Source organism: Eucalyptus grandis, chromosome 5 (genome assembly GCF_016545825.1).
Source record: "Eucalyptus grandis isolate ANBG69807.140 chromosome 5, ASM1654582v1, whole genome shotgun sequence".
NCBI classification, from domain to species: Eukaryota; Viridiplantae; Streptophyta; class Magnoliopsida; order Myrtales; family Myrtaceae; genus Eucalyptus; species Eucalyptus grandis.
Genome location: NC_052616.1, coordinates 60,684,302 through 60,698,182, shown reverse-complemented (window position 1 = coordinate 60,698,182; position 13,881 = coordinate 60,684,302). Strand labels below are relative to the sequence as shown.

Sequence of the window (13,881 nt, the reverse complement as noted above, 5' to 3'; positions counted from 1 at the left end):
GGTCCTATCCGAAAATGGGACATTGTCAGAAAATGTTTATCGAGGTAGACCGAGACTACCTTCCTAATGTTGTTGAGACTATCCACATTTTCTTGAGCTAATATCCGATGCTACCAAGCGCTTGGCACTAGACTAACAAAACACAAGCGTTCGAGCTTCAGAATTTTGGCAGAGAACAGAATAAATGAACAATCTTTGAAGGGAACGTAAGAGTAACACGAACAACTCGTCTTTTGATTTATAAGACGGGTCCATCCATCATATGACATGACCGTGCATTTGCGCATTTAACAAATGGAGCATATACTACACCCTGATGATAGGAGCATGTCACTTCGTAAATCAATTCTGTGAACGGACTGATAGCACGATAGACGCAATATTCTGCAACCAACTAATGCAAACTCACAAAATGAATCTCCTAAATACAATCTTAAGAATCCATCTCACATTCCAACCCTACCAAATAGTCACCTTTACAGAGAAAAGGTCACCGTCGCTTAAGAAAGGAGTTGAATAAGAAACAATAATCATAAAGAAATCCTCAAATCAATGCAGATCCAAAACTCAGGTATCATCAACTTGGGAGTGAAACACAAAACTTGGGAATGTAGTTGTGATGTCTCTGCCCAATATGAAAAATATAACATTAATACCCCATGTTGAACACTGATTCTTGCACAAATAATAGAGAAAACTGGCATCACAGTTTCACAAGTCGAACCAATTTCCACCCTACCTGGGTCCCAGGGAGACTGCACAGGATCTATCAAGACTCAAGGACAGTGGGTTCAGACAATGGAAGACCAATCTACATGTGTATTCACAACTCATTTGCTCATTAATATTAATCAAACTTGTATTGGCCATTCTGCGCATTTAAAAGCTACCTTGGTGGTCAACAGAGGGTCACATTACTATAGTGGCAAGCTATACTTATTTACTATATCCAACCAGCAGAAGCTTGCCACAGGAGTCGCGGGAGTGCATAAGCTCATCCTAGATTACTGTCCTTCAGATAATTGACATTCCAGTTCTTATCAAATCACAAGCTTAATTCAAGCTTCCAAAGAAACTCATGACATCTCTACGCAAAGTAAATGTTCCAGGTGAAATTCCAGCTAATAAAGTTTCAAAAGAAATTTTTAGTGTCATTTACTTGAAAAGTAAAAGTATATAGTGGCAACTTACTTAAGATATTGGAGTGTCATGTTTTATAGAAAAGGGATGGATGTCTCAAAACAAGTCTCCGCCATTCTTCGTTGTCAATCTTGCCATTATGTTTAGTATCAGCTTCCTCAAAAGTCTAAGTTGAATAGGCAAAGTATCCATTTAGTGAAAGTTAATATCACATGAAGAACTGTGTGTTTCAGTCATTTGGTCAAGGAAGCACCTTGTCAATGATACTTTCTATGACATCATCCGAGAGATTCATACCAGATTCAGCAAGGGTAGCAACTACCATTTGCTTTACCTATTGATAGGAAAATTATTAGTCACGGTACTCTTCAAGATGACAATGTCACACGAATATTAGCAATAGTCAGCACATAAGCAAACTAAAACTGCATTTGTTATGATTTGTCTAAGAGGCACATTAGGTAATTAAACATGAGCATATGGATAAAGAAGTCAGTGGTCAAGCAACAACAATGCTTTCAACTCTCAAACCTCTAGGTGAACAAATACGCAGAAACATGCCAAGTTGCATGATGTCATGAACTCACTAGTCATCCCAGTCAAAGTACAGTGTAGATGAGAGAGGCTGGTGAGCAACCAAATGTACAACAAGAGAATCAGCTGGTCTAGACACGGTTTGGTCATATGCAAATGGTAGCACAAAAATTGCATTGATCATCAAGGCACATAGAGCTTATAGCAGCAATAGAATATACAAATCAATGAGCACACATGATCAGTTAAAACAGATATATAACTTAAAAAAATAGAAAGAACAGATGTTGTATCAGATCTCTATCTTTCAAACAGAGAATACATACCTCCTGCCTCTCTATAAAACCTTGTTGTTCGAGGTCATAAAGTTGGGAGGAAACTGTAAAAGGAAATTTGAGCATAAGTTAGAAACCTTGCTGATAGGCATGAATACCAAGTAATGACCATGATTTTTTTTTTGGTAAGGTGTAATGACCACAATTATTGACATTTACTGAAATTTAAAATCTCTCCCTCTTTCCCATTCTCTCGAATGTACTCACATAGAGTTGCAATCTTTCACCATTCTATGAACATAGAAATTCAAATTCAGTGGCCTAAAGATACATTTAAGAGAAACAGTGAATCTCAGTCAAGAAAAGCAATGGAGTTAATACATTTAAACAAGCTGCAGCAGCATAAGCTGCAGTTGGTGAAAATTTCGTAAAACAGATATACCAGAATGTCATAAAAGGAGGGACTATATAAACCCAACATTTGCAGCAAGACATGCAATTGCTTTATCAACATCCAACAAGTATCACGTAATATTCAGCTGAAGGTTAAGTAGACTTCCAAACTTAATGCAAGCCTTTAGTCCAGAAATGTAAAAGTAAATATATCTTAATAAAAAATGATGGGGCGACATTTTTTCTATGCAAAAGTTTCCATTCCTTGCTAAAGATTTACATCAGAAGACCATCATAAACTTTTCAGTTTCCCTACTTCTCTTACCACAAAAGAGCCAGCACTTACATTCAATCTTATCTTCAATCGGTGCATTGGGGTGAAAGACAGATAGAGCTCTAGCAAATTCTGCAAAATCTAGTATTCCGTTGTGTTTAGTGTCAAACAAGTCAAACACCTGCATCTTTCAAGAACAGACAATAATCATTCACATTGATACTTCAAACAGCCGCCGAAAGAAATAAATTTCATCAAAATATTGGCAATTCAATAGAAGAACCAAGTGAGACTTCACTTGTTTTCCAAGGTCGACCACCAATTGGTCCTTTTTCAAATTAACCCAACTACAAGGGAGTCTCAAAGGAATGCAGAAATGAGAGACAGATGGTACTCTTCAGCAAGATGGAGAAGACACCGTAATGCAATGCTGAATGCACCGCGCAAATGACAATGATAAGGATAAAGCTGACAAAGGAAGAAGAGCTATGCCACCCAGTCCCACCTTAAGCCTTGAACTACACATAGGTCATACATTTGCATCTGCCTTATTGTGCAAGATGTTTTTCCTATATAGCAGTTTAAAATATACGTCCAAGAATGTTCAAACATGAATCCCTTGTGATGAAGGAGGAGGAAAACCAAGGCAAGCTGGAAATTAAACCAAAAGAAGCTTAAGTAAATAAAATTACCCTATCTGTAAACAGGCTCTCCTTTTTATTCGTCTTAAAGAGTGCAAATTGAAATTCCTCCAGCAGAACAAAACAAAAGCAGAAACTAGAGAGCATCAAATTGCAAGCAAAGAAGCTCACATTAAAATGTTCATATAATTTGGAATAAAAATGCACTTCCCCCTTAAAGTCTCCCATTATAAAGTTAAAGCAACAAAGACCTGAACATAATTGGAGTCTTTCTTCAACAGGTCAGAAATAGATGCATCATTACCTTGTTGATCAGCCAATCATCAACTACAGCACTGCTGATCTTCTTGAAAAGTTCATATAATGCTTCTATTTCACTCACGCTAACTGCAATTGAGAATGCAAGAAGAAATCATTTCCAGGATCAACAGTAAGATTTTATATTAAGCAGTTGATTTGGGAACAAGGCAAGCATTCAAAACAAGAGAGTAACCATTTGATCCATCAGTGTTTTATCTTCTAGGTGAAAGACGCACGCACAGATATATATATTTAGAGAGAGAGAGAGAGAGAGAGAGAGAGAGAGAGAGAGAGAGTACAATAAGAGACAAATTTCTAGGATGTGGCTCAATTTTATTTAAGCTGTAATTACATTGATTCAAAGGAGGATTAGCATACTCCTCTACAAATTGCAGCATATATAAAAGTAGATCTATAAATCATGGATGATAAATGAGTCATACATGCATCTTCAATTTCAGAACATTCAGGACACTCCTTTCATAATCTTTCACTAATAATATGTTGAACATCTTATTTCAAATAAAAAACAAGAACCCAGCCAAGTACTAAAAGGCACACAGAAACATGGGATAAGAGAGACAGGAAGGTAAATTTGCCAAGAGCACACTGCCAATAGCAAAAGTAAATGAATACAAAATCAAAGAACTGGCTCACTAATCAGCTTTTGAGAAAATAGTTGCAATGATCCTTCTGCAAGTTCACCTACAGAAACCTTGTTATGACTTCTCCTTCCGCTAAACTATAAGGTTCAGTGGACTTCTCATGACATTATCAGTGGCCTACGTCGCAATAAGTCAAATGAACAATACAGACTAAAATCATACACTTCCAACTTGAATGAGGCAATGACAACGAACAGAGCTTCCAGGGGCAACCATCACGTTATACCAAAGGAAAACTTGAAAGGAAACATAAACCCTACGGGGGGAACAACCACTTGCTACTTCATCGTAACACAAACTATGCACTGAGTTGCACTGTTATGTGATTCACTCTAGAGTATGGACATTGCTGAACAAAGCTAAAGAATCATTAATCGATAAGGATTAAGACCGGCTAGGAAGGGCATTATAAAAATAAAGAGAAGTGATTCTGTAATTTATTAGCTTTGGAAGTCAAAGGACACACAGACTGTCTCCCTTGCCAGAGCTTCTGGATTTTCCAGACCTCGAGGTCGCTTTTCTGCATCACAAGTTGCAATAGTGACACAAAAATGCTTGATTCCGTCTAGGCACTGCACCATAATCTTGTACAGTCATCAAACCACCACCCCATACCTGCGAAAAGAGATATCACCATTGATAGAATCAACAAGTCCAGCCACCCCAGACTACTCATGAATGTAAAACATGGTTAACCAGGACTTCAGCATAGAATATCCTATTACCTGGACAAAAAATTTAACTTATCCCTAAATCCCAACCTGTACTTTGTTATTTCAACACATTACATGCATTTGTAATGAAAATATTCCTCACATGCATTCCAGAGACAACAGATGCATAACGCCAGAACCCCTTCAAGAGTGTATTTGGTGACATGGTAATAAATAGACAGAAACAGGCACAGAAAACATAAGCAAAAACACTAAACCCTTGAAATGCATCGATAATTAACAGTATGCTCTGGCATAGGCACCCACAAAGACCCTATCATCAAAGCTCAACCCAAATAAACATTTCCTGAAGCTTACCCCAGGAATTAGCTTTGCACACTCCTAAAGTATAATTTTTCACATGACATATTAGCAACTAAGCAGTTCACCACAACCCTCGATCAATAATCAGTATTTTCTTATTAAATACCAAAATTTCAGAATTTCGAAATAATAACTGAAAATCAACAATCATCACTCAATTACACAATCCAGCAATCATTTGCACAAATTAATTACATCACGACAATCGGCGGCACGAAATTCTAACGGCCTACTATCTTGGTATAATTTTCAAAAAATATTAAATAATTAAATAAATTGCAAAATTAATTAAATAAATGCAATCTAATTACATAAATGACTAATTAAGCTAAATATGTTAATCTAACCACCTAATTGGATCTAGAAAAATAATGTACCATACTAATTAAATATTATAATATAATTAACCCTCAACTAATCCAATCTAATTACCTAATTAACCTAAACTAACTAAATGACTAATTAATCTAAACTAACCACATAACCATACTTAAGCTAATCTAATTACCTATTAAGCATAATTAATGTCCTAAGCAAGATTTAGTGAGTAAACTCACCGGTTTTGCGGGCCGATGAGTTCACGGCGACGGCGACGCGATGACGAGCGAAACACAAGCCTATGGCAACACCTAGCGAGGCTCGGAAAAGGCCCAAAACAGCCCACGAAGCCCACAACAAAGCTACTGGGCTCAGTTCTTTATGGAAGAACCGAGCTGGATCGAGTGGCTACGACAGCTAGAAACGGCCAGGCAGGACAACGGTGGCAGCAGCGGGACTAGGCGAAGGCGACGGCGGCTTGGACGACTTCAAGACAACAACGAAGGCTTGGATGACAGCAAGTAGGTGCGGGACAACGGCCTAGACGCATGACTTGGGCTCGCGGGCATGCAGGCTAGCATACGACAAGCGGAGCTCAGGCGGCTCAATTGTGCGGGCTAACAGCGAGAGGGGCGGTCAACGGTGGCTGTAGCTAACTTGGCTAGTCTTCTATGGTTTTTGTCATGCCCCAATCCTCAAGCTCGTGCCCATCTGGTTGATAAAATTTTGCAACTTTCCAAAATGAGTCGCCGACTCTTTCATTTTATTGCACATGCAAAAGCGAATAACAAATCTCCTAATAAGAATCATATCGGGATAGAAAAGCATGACAACACATTAACAAACAAACATGATTTTATAAATATACTAATTCATGTATAAAAGCCTATACTCAAAAGATTTCAAAAGACTTGACTATCAAAAAGAGGTTGCTCTATCTAATCTACTATTCAAGTCACCTTAGCTCAGCTCCAAGTCCTTCTTCTATAACCCTGAAAATTTAAGCCCACGACGAGATGAGATATAATCTTAGCGAGTTCACGATCTAAGCCCCGATTAGGAGGATAATACGCCTAGAAGCGTCCTAACCATACAATCATAGAAACTTATCTCATCCCAAATCCTCCCTGCAAGTCAACACAGTTCATATCACAATGCATATAACAATTGGAACACCTCATCAACTCAATTAATCACAAAGGTCTCGATTATAAAGCTAAACCGTTATGACACGTCTCATACCATACCACACAGTTTTGTTTCATAAACAAGTGCATCAAATTCAAACAATCATGTGTTTCAATTGTTAATTAAGCCCCTTAAGGCACGACTGACTCCCATGTTCGATTGTTTATTGGCATAGCCAGGCATCGTTTCTTTCCCATTGAGTACGGCTCCGTCTCTCATTGACAGCATTCCCAAAGAAGCATAGGTCCAGAATTCACTACAACCCGATATCCTAATGCATGGGTAACCCGACAAGGGATTTGGTAACATTAGGCTTAAAAGCTCAAGACAGGTTCTCTTAACCAACACACGACCAATCAATCTCAGTCCAGGACACCGTGCATTGCACTCAAATGTCTCAATTACAATAATGATCCTAACCTTTTTTTTTATATTAAAAATACACGATAAAATAATCATGTGTGGATACACGGTCATATTGGACCTAGAAATTTCATAACCTCCAATTTAAAATTTCACTGTTTTATAAAACAATTTTCAGTGTTAAAATCCGACACTCGGGATTTTCTGAATAAATATCGAAATTCACAAGTTTTGGAATTAAATATTTAAAATTTCAATCAGCACTCAATTTGCACAAATTAACACTCAATTTCAAAAATTAACCATACCATTGCAATTAACACAAAATTTCGATCACGACTATTCTAGTCTAATTTTCGAAAAATGATTAATAATTAAATAAATTATCAACAATTAAATAAATTACAAAATAAATAAATTTAAGCACTTAATTAAATTAACCTAAACTAACCAAGCTAATTAATCTAACTAACAATTAAATCTAACCATTCTACCTAATTCAATCTAATTACACTAATTATATAAACTAACTAGCTCCTAACTAAATCCACCTAACTATTCTAATTAAACTAACTAAATAACTAACTATATACTTAATCTAACTAAACCATCCTAAACTTAATTAAATTAAATGACCCACTAATTAGCTAACTAATCCATTTCTAAGTGTCATTAGCCTATTAATTGGGGATTAGAACACGAACTCACCAGTTAAGCACGAAAATCGGCTCACGGCAACGGCGGCATGACGGTGGCCAAGACTTGAGCTCACGGCGAGGCTGAGTGAAGCTCGGACCAGCTGAAATCGGCCAAGACGACTCAGCAAAACTGAGTTTCGGTCTTGAATTGCGAAGGGCTGAAGCGGGGGCTTCGAGTGGCTGGCTTCGGTGGAATCGTGGGCGCGGAACTGGAGCTGCTGACATCTTCGCGGTAGCTGGCGCACGAAGAAACGAGAGTTGCAGATTCGGTGGAGGAGCTGCTGCAGGGGAAGACTTCGATCGTGGGCTGAGTGGAGCTGGCGGTTGACTGGGACGTGGCAGAGAAGAAGACCGAAGGAGATGGCTTGCGTCGGTGGTGACAAAATGGAGGGGCAGCAAGCGGTCAACACTTGGGCTTTGCTAGTTGACTCTGTTGGAGACGTGGACCACGATGGAGAGAGCTTCGGACGAGTGGCGCGAGCTGATGGCTGAAGCGTGAGGCTGAGTGGAGTTCGGTGACTTGTCTTCATGGAGTTGGATGAAGACACGAAGAAGGAAGAAGAACGAAGGGGCAGAAGGCTTCGGTGGAGGTGATTTCGTGGCAGCTCAACTTCGAAGAAAAAAGAATGAAGGATAAACAAGAGCAGCTGGCGTCAGGGGGGAAGGAACCTGCGAGAGGTCGGCGAAGAAAATGGAGGGCAGCTGGTCGGCGTGCTGGAGAAGTCACAGAGGCGCCAAAAGTCAAGAAGTTATCCATTCAATGCTCCCCCCAGGTTACTTTCCAACAAACATATTCCACAATAAACTTAATTTGTTGCCAAAATTCCAGCCCTCCAAATTTACTCAACTTTAGTTCCAATTTCTTCACGAAATTTCTCAATTCTAAGTCCAATTTTGCTGAAAAAAAAAAATCCCACAAGATTTCTATAAATTCCCTTCACTAAGTAACTCGATTTGGAAGTCAAAATTCCCTTCAGATGAACCTATACGAATTTCCATTCGTTTTCCGAATCATCTGAATTGATTTTCCATAAAAATCCTGAAATCTTCGAAAAATTTTGAAAAATGAGTCAATATTCCTAAAATGAATCGTAACACAACGAAGCTTTCAATTTTTGAAATTGAGTTTAATTTCACAGTTAATTTCAATTTGACATAATTTTAACGCGTCATAATCTACCAAGTAGCTTTTATGAATTTTTAATGCAATTGACCCACAGTCAATTATTTTCGAGCCATAACGTACATCTTCAACACATTTACGACTCTCAATTGTCGTGAAAATTTCAAGATTTCAAATACAGACACAAGGTACGAAATTGACAGAAAAATCGGTCTAGTGCAGTTCGATAAAATTTTGCAATTAAGTAGAATCACCCACATACTAATTACATACCTCTATCGAATTGACATATCTCGAGTCTCTGAGCGATTTTGGCGATGCCATAATGACCCTTGCAGATTAGTACGGTCAAACAGTTGTTTCCTGGTCGAATTCTCAAGTCTATTGCGTTTAGATTCCTTAACGACTTCACCAGATATGTTAGTTAACTCGTGAATGGCCAACTCAGAGAAAAAGATTATAGGCACATCGATGAAAAATCCATTTTATCTCATCGAAATCATATTCGAAAATCAGGATGTCACAGTTTTCTAGCTTTAAAATAGCAACAATTGAAAAAGCGAAGGCAAGGAAGAAGGAGAAGAGGGGCTGCAGCTGAAGGAGGACCACCAAGCCACCAAAGTTTTCTAAAAATATCCTAAACCATCATTGGTTTGGCTTCCAAAGTCCATGGCTAATCCTCAGCCATTTTCCACCCCAAAGCTTCCTCAAGAAGCCATCCTAGTTGCCCAAAATATTGCACACCGCCATAGCTACGAATTTGTGGATCTCCCCTTCAATTCCAATCCAATTTTAACTTTTTTTTTTTATTTTAACTTAGAACAATCCAATTGATGCCCAAAAATTCCAGCTAAGGTGTTCACAGTAAATCCTTGCAATTCCATCGCCAATTGAACCAACTTGAATGTCAAAAATCCACCCAAAAAATGGTCCCTTAAATTTTCCGGTCCAAAATAGCTCAACTTCGAATTTTTGCCAAAAATTCAGAATTGCCGAAAATTTTTCAAAGGATGTATCGACGTTCCTATAGTTTGCCGGAACTTTTAATTTCTGAAATCGGGTTCAATTTCGTGATTAATTTCAACCGGATGCAATTTTAGCGTGACCTAACCTACCGGGTAACTTTTATGAATTTTTAGCACATTTGACCCATGATCGATTATTTTCGAGTCACATTATACATTTTCGACCCATTGGCGACTTTCGATTGTTGTAAAAATCTCGAGATTTCAAATACAAGCACTTGATACAAAAATGACAGAAAAATCAATTTAGTACTGTTCAATAGAAGTTTTACAATTAAGTGAAATCACCCATACTTTAATCACATACCTCTGCCAAATTGACATATTTCCCGTCTTTGATCGATTTTGACGGTGCCGTATTAACTTTTACAGATTAGCACGGTCAAGCAGTCGATTTCTGATCAAATTCTCAAATATATTACGTTTGGATTCCTCAACAGCTTCGCCTAATAAACTAGTTATCTCATGAGTGATCAGCTCAAAGAAAAGAATTATAAACTCGTCGATAAAAAGCCCAATTCATTCAATCGAAAACATAATCATAAATTCAGACTGTCACACACCCCCCATCTAGGTGTGAGTACTAGATTTATCATTTCCTAGCTCTAAGTTACATTCAAAGCAACTCAAGTGTCATCTCACAAGCTCTCACAAAGAACTTACCTAGAATTTTAGCAAAAAAAAGTAATAGTAAGAACTCTCTCAAAAAACTCATTGAGAGAAAACCAAATGTACTCCTATTGCTCTCTAATGTGTAATAACTGAGTAGAATTCAGTTTTTTATATGCTCTTATGTGTGTTACCAACTCAAACTAGGAAAACTTGATTTTCTTATTCAATATTATATTCCACTAAATTTGGACTCAATTGAATTTGCTAAGCAATAAAGTCCAAGTTAGAGGACATCCAAATTAAGAGACAAATGGTGCATTTGGGAAGACTTTTGGGGAAAGTCTTTGAGAAAATGTAAAGACCTTTGAGCTAAAAGGGTTTTTGGAAATGTAAATTATGTTTGGTAAATCGTATTATGAAAGTCCATTGTAAAGTATATTTGAGCAAAATAGCGTTTGGACAAATTAACTTTGCAAAAGACTTTTATTATTAAAAAAAAGGAAAAAAATGAGAATTGGTTGGTTACTGTCGGCGAGGGGCAGGCGGTCCGGTGAGGGACAGACAAGCAGTCCGGCGAGGAGCAGGCTACCGGCGAGGGTCGCCACGACCAAATTGAGCGGCCCCGGCCACCTCCACACGGAGGTCGCAGCGCGACGGGTCGCGCGACGTTCCGGCAAGGGTCGCCGCGACCCAAATCGGGGCCGCTCGATCTGGTCGCGGCAACCCCGATCGCAACCAGATCGTTGCGACCAGATCACGCAATCTCGATCGCACGATCTGGGTTGCCGGAGGTCGCGCGGCCCAGATCAGTCGCGGCGACCTTCGGTGACCCAGATCTACGTGCGATTTGTGTCGCCGGAGGTGCGCAGCCCAGATCTAGGTTGCGGTGACCCAGATCTGTCAAGGGTCGCAGTGTTGCCGGGGTTGCAGCGGTCTGCGACCCAGATCTGGGTGGTTGCCGGGAGTTGCAACGGTCGTGGCGATGCGACAACCAGGGGGTCGCCGAGGTCACGTGACTGGCCGCCGACAATCGCCGTGACGCACAGGCCTCTTGCCGACCTCTATCCAGCTCGTCGCCGGCCATGGGCAGCTCCGCGCAACTTCGTCAGCCATCATCAACGAAGAAGAAGATGAATAGTAACGAGGACAAAACCGGAAAAACGAAATGTTGGTGAGGACATTTGTGGAAGAAATTTTTTTAACTTACTCTCCCTCAGCCTTCCGAGAAGGCCGAATGCCCAAGGCAACCCCCAACCTGCCTTGGGCTTTCAGCCTTGGGAAGGCTTGCCTTTGGCAAAGGCAAGTCAAAAAAAAATTGCCAAACACTGATTATTTGGCCCAAAGGCCTTTAGGGGGCTAAAGATCCTTGGCAAAGTGGTTGCCAAACGCAGCCAAATTCAACCAGGTCAGATTTTGTACACACCTCAACTTCGAGACATAAAGTAACAAAACGTATCAATCATGCACAAGTAAACTGAGATAAAACGTCCTAATTTCTTGGGAGTAGAGAGTTAATAGCTTGTATAACGGCAAATTAGATGAAAACCAGACTGCATGGACCGTACAGCCATTATTATTTGGAGCTAAACAATTTACTAATACCGTGAGAAAGATTGCACATTTGGATAAGTTCAAAGTTCTGACCTTACGTGACATTTGATTTTTTTAATAATAACAACATTATTATCAATATTACTACTGCACTGAAGAGTCCTCTGATAAAAACCAATAGATAAAGAGTCAATTAAGGCGACAGTGATATACGTAGAAATCGAATTTTGGCGATTAAAAAAAGAGAAAATTTATTCGCAATTCCGAACTTAGTCTTCAAGAGGAAGATATTACATTTTTATACAAAATGTCATATGAAATATAGATATTTTTCTATAAGATTGGCAATAGGCACTAGGCGGTGGGGGCTATTCAATATGGTAAAGCCGTCAGTTCTAAGAATGATAGGTTTTGTAGAAAGAATTATTTCATTTCGAAAGCACCCTACTTTTTTTTTTTTTTTTGAAAGCACCCTACTTGAAAGGATGATAATAGTAGTAGAAAGAATTCTTCTATTTAGAAAGCACCAACCATTAATGGGCTGATCTGGTCCTGAGCAGGACCTTAAAAGGCTCCCGTAAAGGCTCGGGTTAGGGCCTTGAAAAATGTTCCTAACTCCACTACTGGACCGGCCATAGTCCCCTCTACGGGGAACGGTCAGCACGCTTGATTCCGCAACACCTTCTCCCTTGAAACACAGGGGTGTGGTAGCACCAATCATTAATGGGCTGATCGCTCAAATTAGCATTCTAAAACAATAATTTTTTTTTTTTACTTGCATTGACTTCTAAGTCTACATCATTAATGGGCTTGTCACTCTGATAATTTTTTTTTTTACTTGCATTGACTTCTAAGTCTACACCATTAATGGGCTTGTCACTCTGATAAGACAGACAGTTCTTGAAAGAATTGTAGTTAATCCATAACAAAGATTTCAAAAAAAATAATAAAATAAAATAAAATAAGTAGGATTTCTTTAATTTGGAGATGCGCATTTGACTTTTGGGGCCCAGTAGTTAACGGGTTGATCACTTAAGTAAGAGGGACGGTCTTTGATAATAATATTTTGTCCTCGAACTCAAAAATTTTATTTGGAGACATGCACTTGACTATCATTTACTTGTTGCATCTAACTTTTAAGTGCAAATAATTAATGGGACAACTCAAATTTTTTATTGGGAGACGGTGCATCTAACTTTTTCTATTTGAAGATATGCATATGACTTTTAAGCACAAATAATTAATTGGATCACTAAATAAGACCAACGGTTTCTCAAAAGGATGGTAGTTGTTCTAAGACTCAAATTTAGGAGAAAATAACCTAAAAGATTAATTTTAACGTTTTCGAGGAATTCTAAAATTTTATCATTTTTTCAGATTTTTCGGAAATTTTATGAAAAAATTTGAATTTTCCAATTTTCCAATTTTTTTAATTTTCCCTTTTTTTTATTTTTTTCAATTTTTGAATTTTTTTCCAAATTTTTAATATATTTTTAATATATAATAGTATTATATTCGGAAAAAACGAGTTCGGACCGGGTAAACTCGATCTGGACCGTTGATCCGATCCAACGATCCTGATCCGACCTACTTCGAATAGAAAAATCTAATTTCTTAAAACTTTTTTTTTCAATTTTTAATTAATTGATTCTTATTTATTTTTTCTTTTTCTTTTCCTTTTAATCTTTTCTTTTCTTCTTCTTCGTGCGTTTTCTGCACGCCCGAAGCCCCTTCCTTCGCCGAG

The 13,881-nt window shown here is 38.4% G+C and overlaps 1 protein-coding gene across 2 annotated transcripts; it reads right to left on the bottom strand.

Annotated features, from left to right (window-relative positions):
* Positions 1–207: 207 nt before the first annotated feature.
* Positions 208–8,417, bottom strand: LOC104445567 (calcineurin B-like protein 3). 2 transcript variants are annotated; one of them, XM_039312396.1, is made up of 9 exons: positions 7,837–8,417; positions 4,689–4,837; positions 3,562–3,644; positions 3,309–3,368; positions 2,689–2,803; positions 2,001–2,053; positions 1,394–1,474; positions 1,192–1,306; positions 208–625 (listed from the first exon to the last, which is right to left on the bottom strand). In XM_039312396.1, exons 2-8 carry the CDS (start codon positions 4,801–4,803, stop codon positions 1,208–1,210), a joined length of 606 nt encoding a protein of 201 aa, XP_039168330.1. In that variant the 5' UTR covers positions 4,804–4,837; positions 7,837–8,417; the 3' UTR covers positions 208–625; positions 1,192–1,207. The 2 variants fall into 2 exon arrangements, with proteins under 2 accessions (XP_039168330.1, XP_039168331.1); XM_039312397.1 differs by having other exon boundaries at positions 2,689–2,797; positions 7,837–8,415.
* Positions 8,418–13,881: the final 5,464 nt, after the last annotated feature.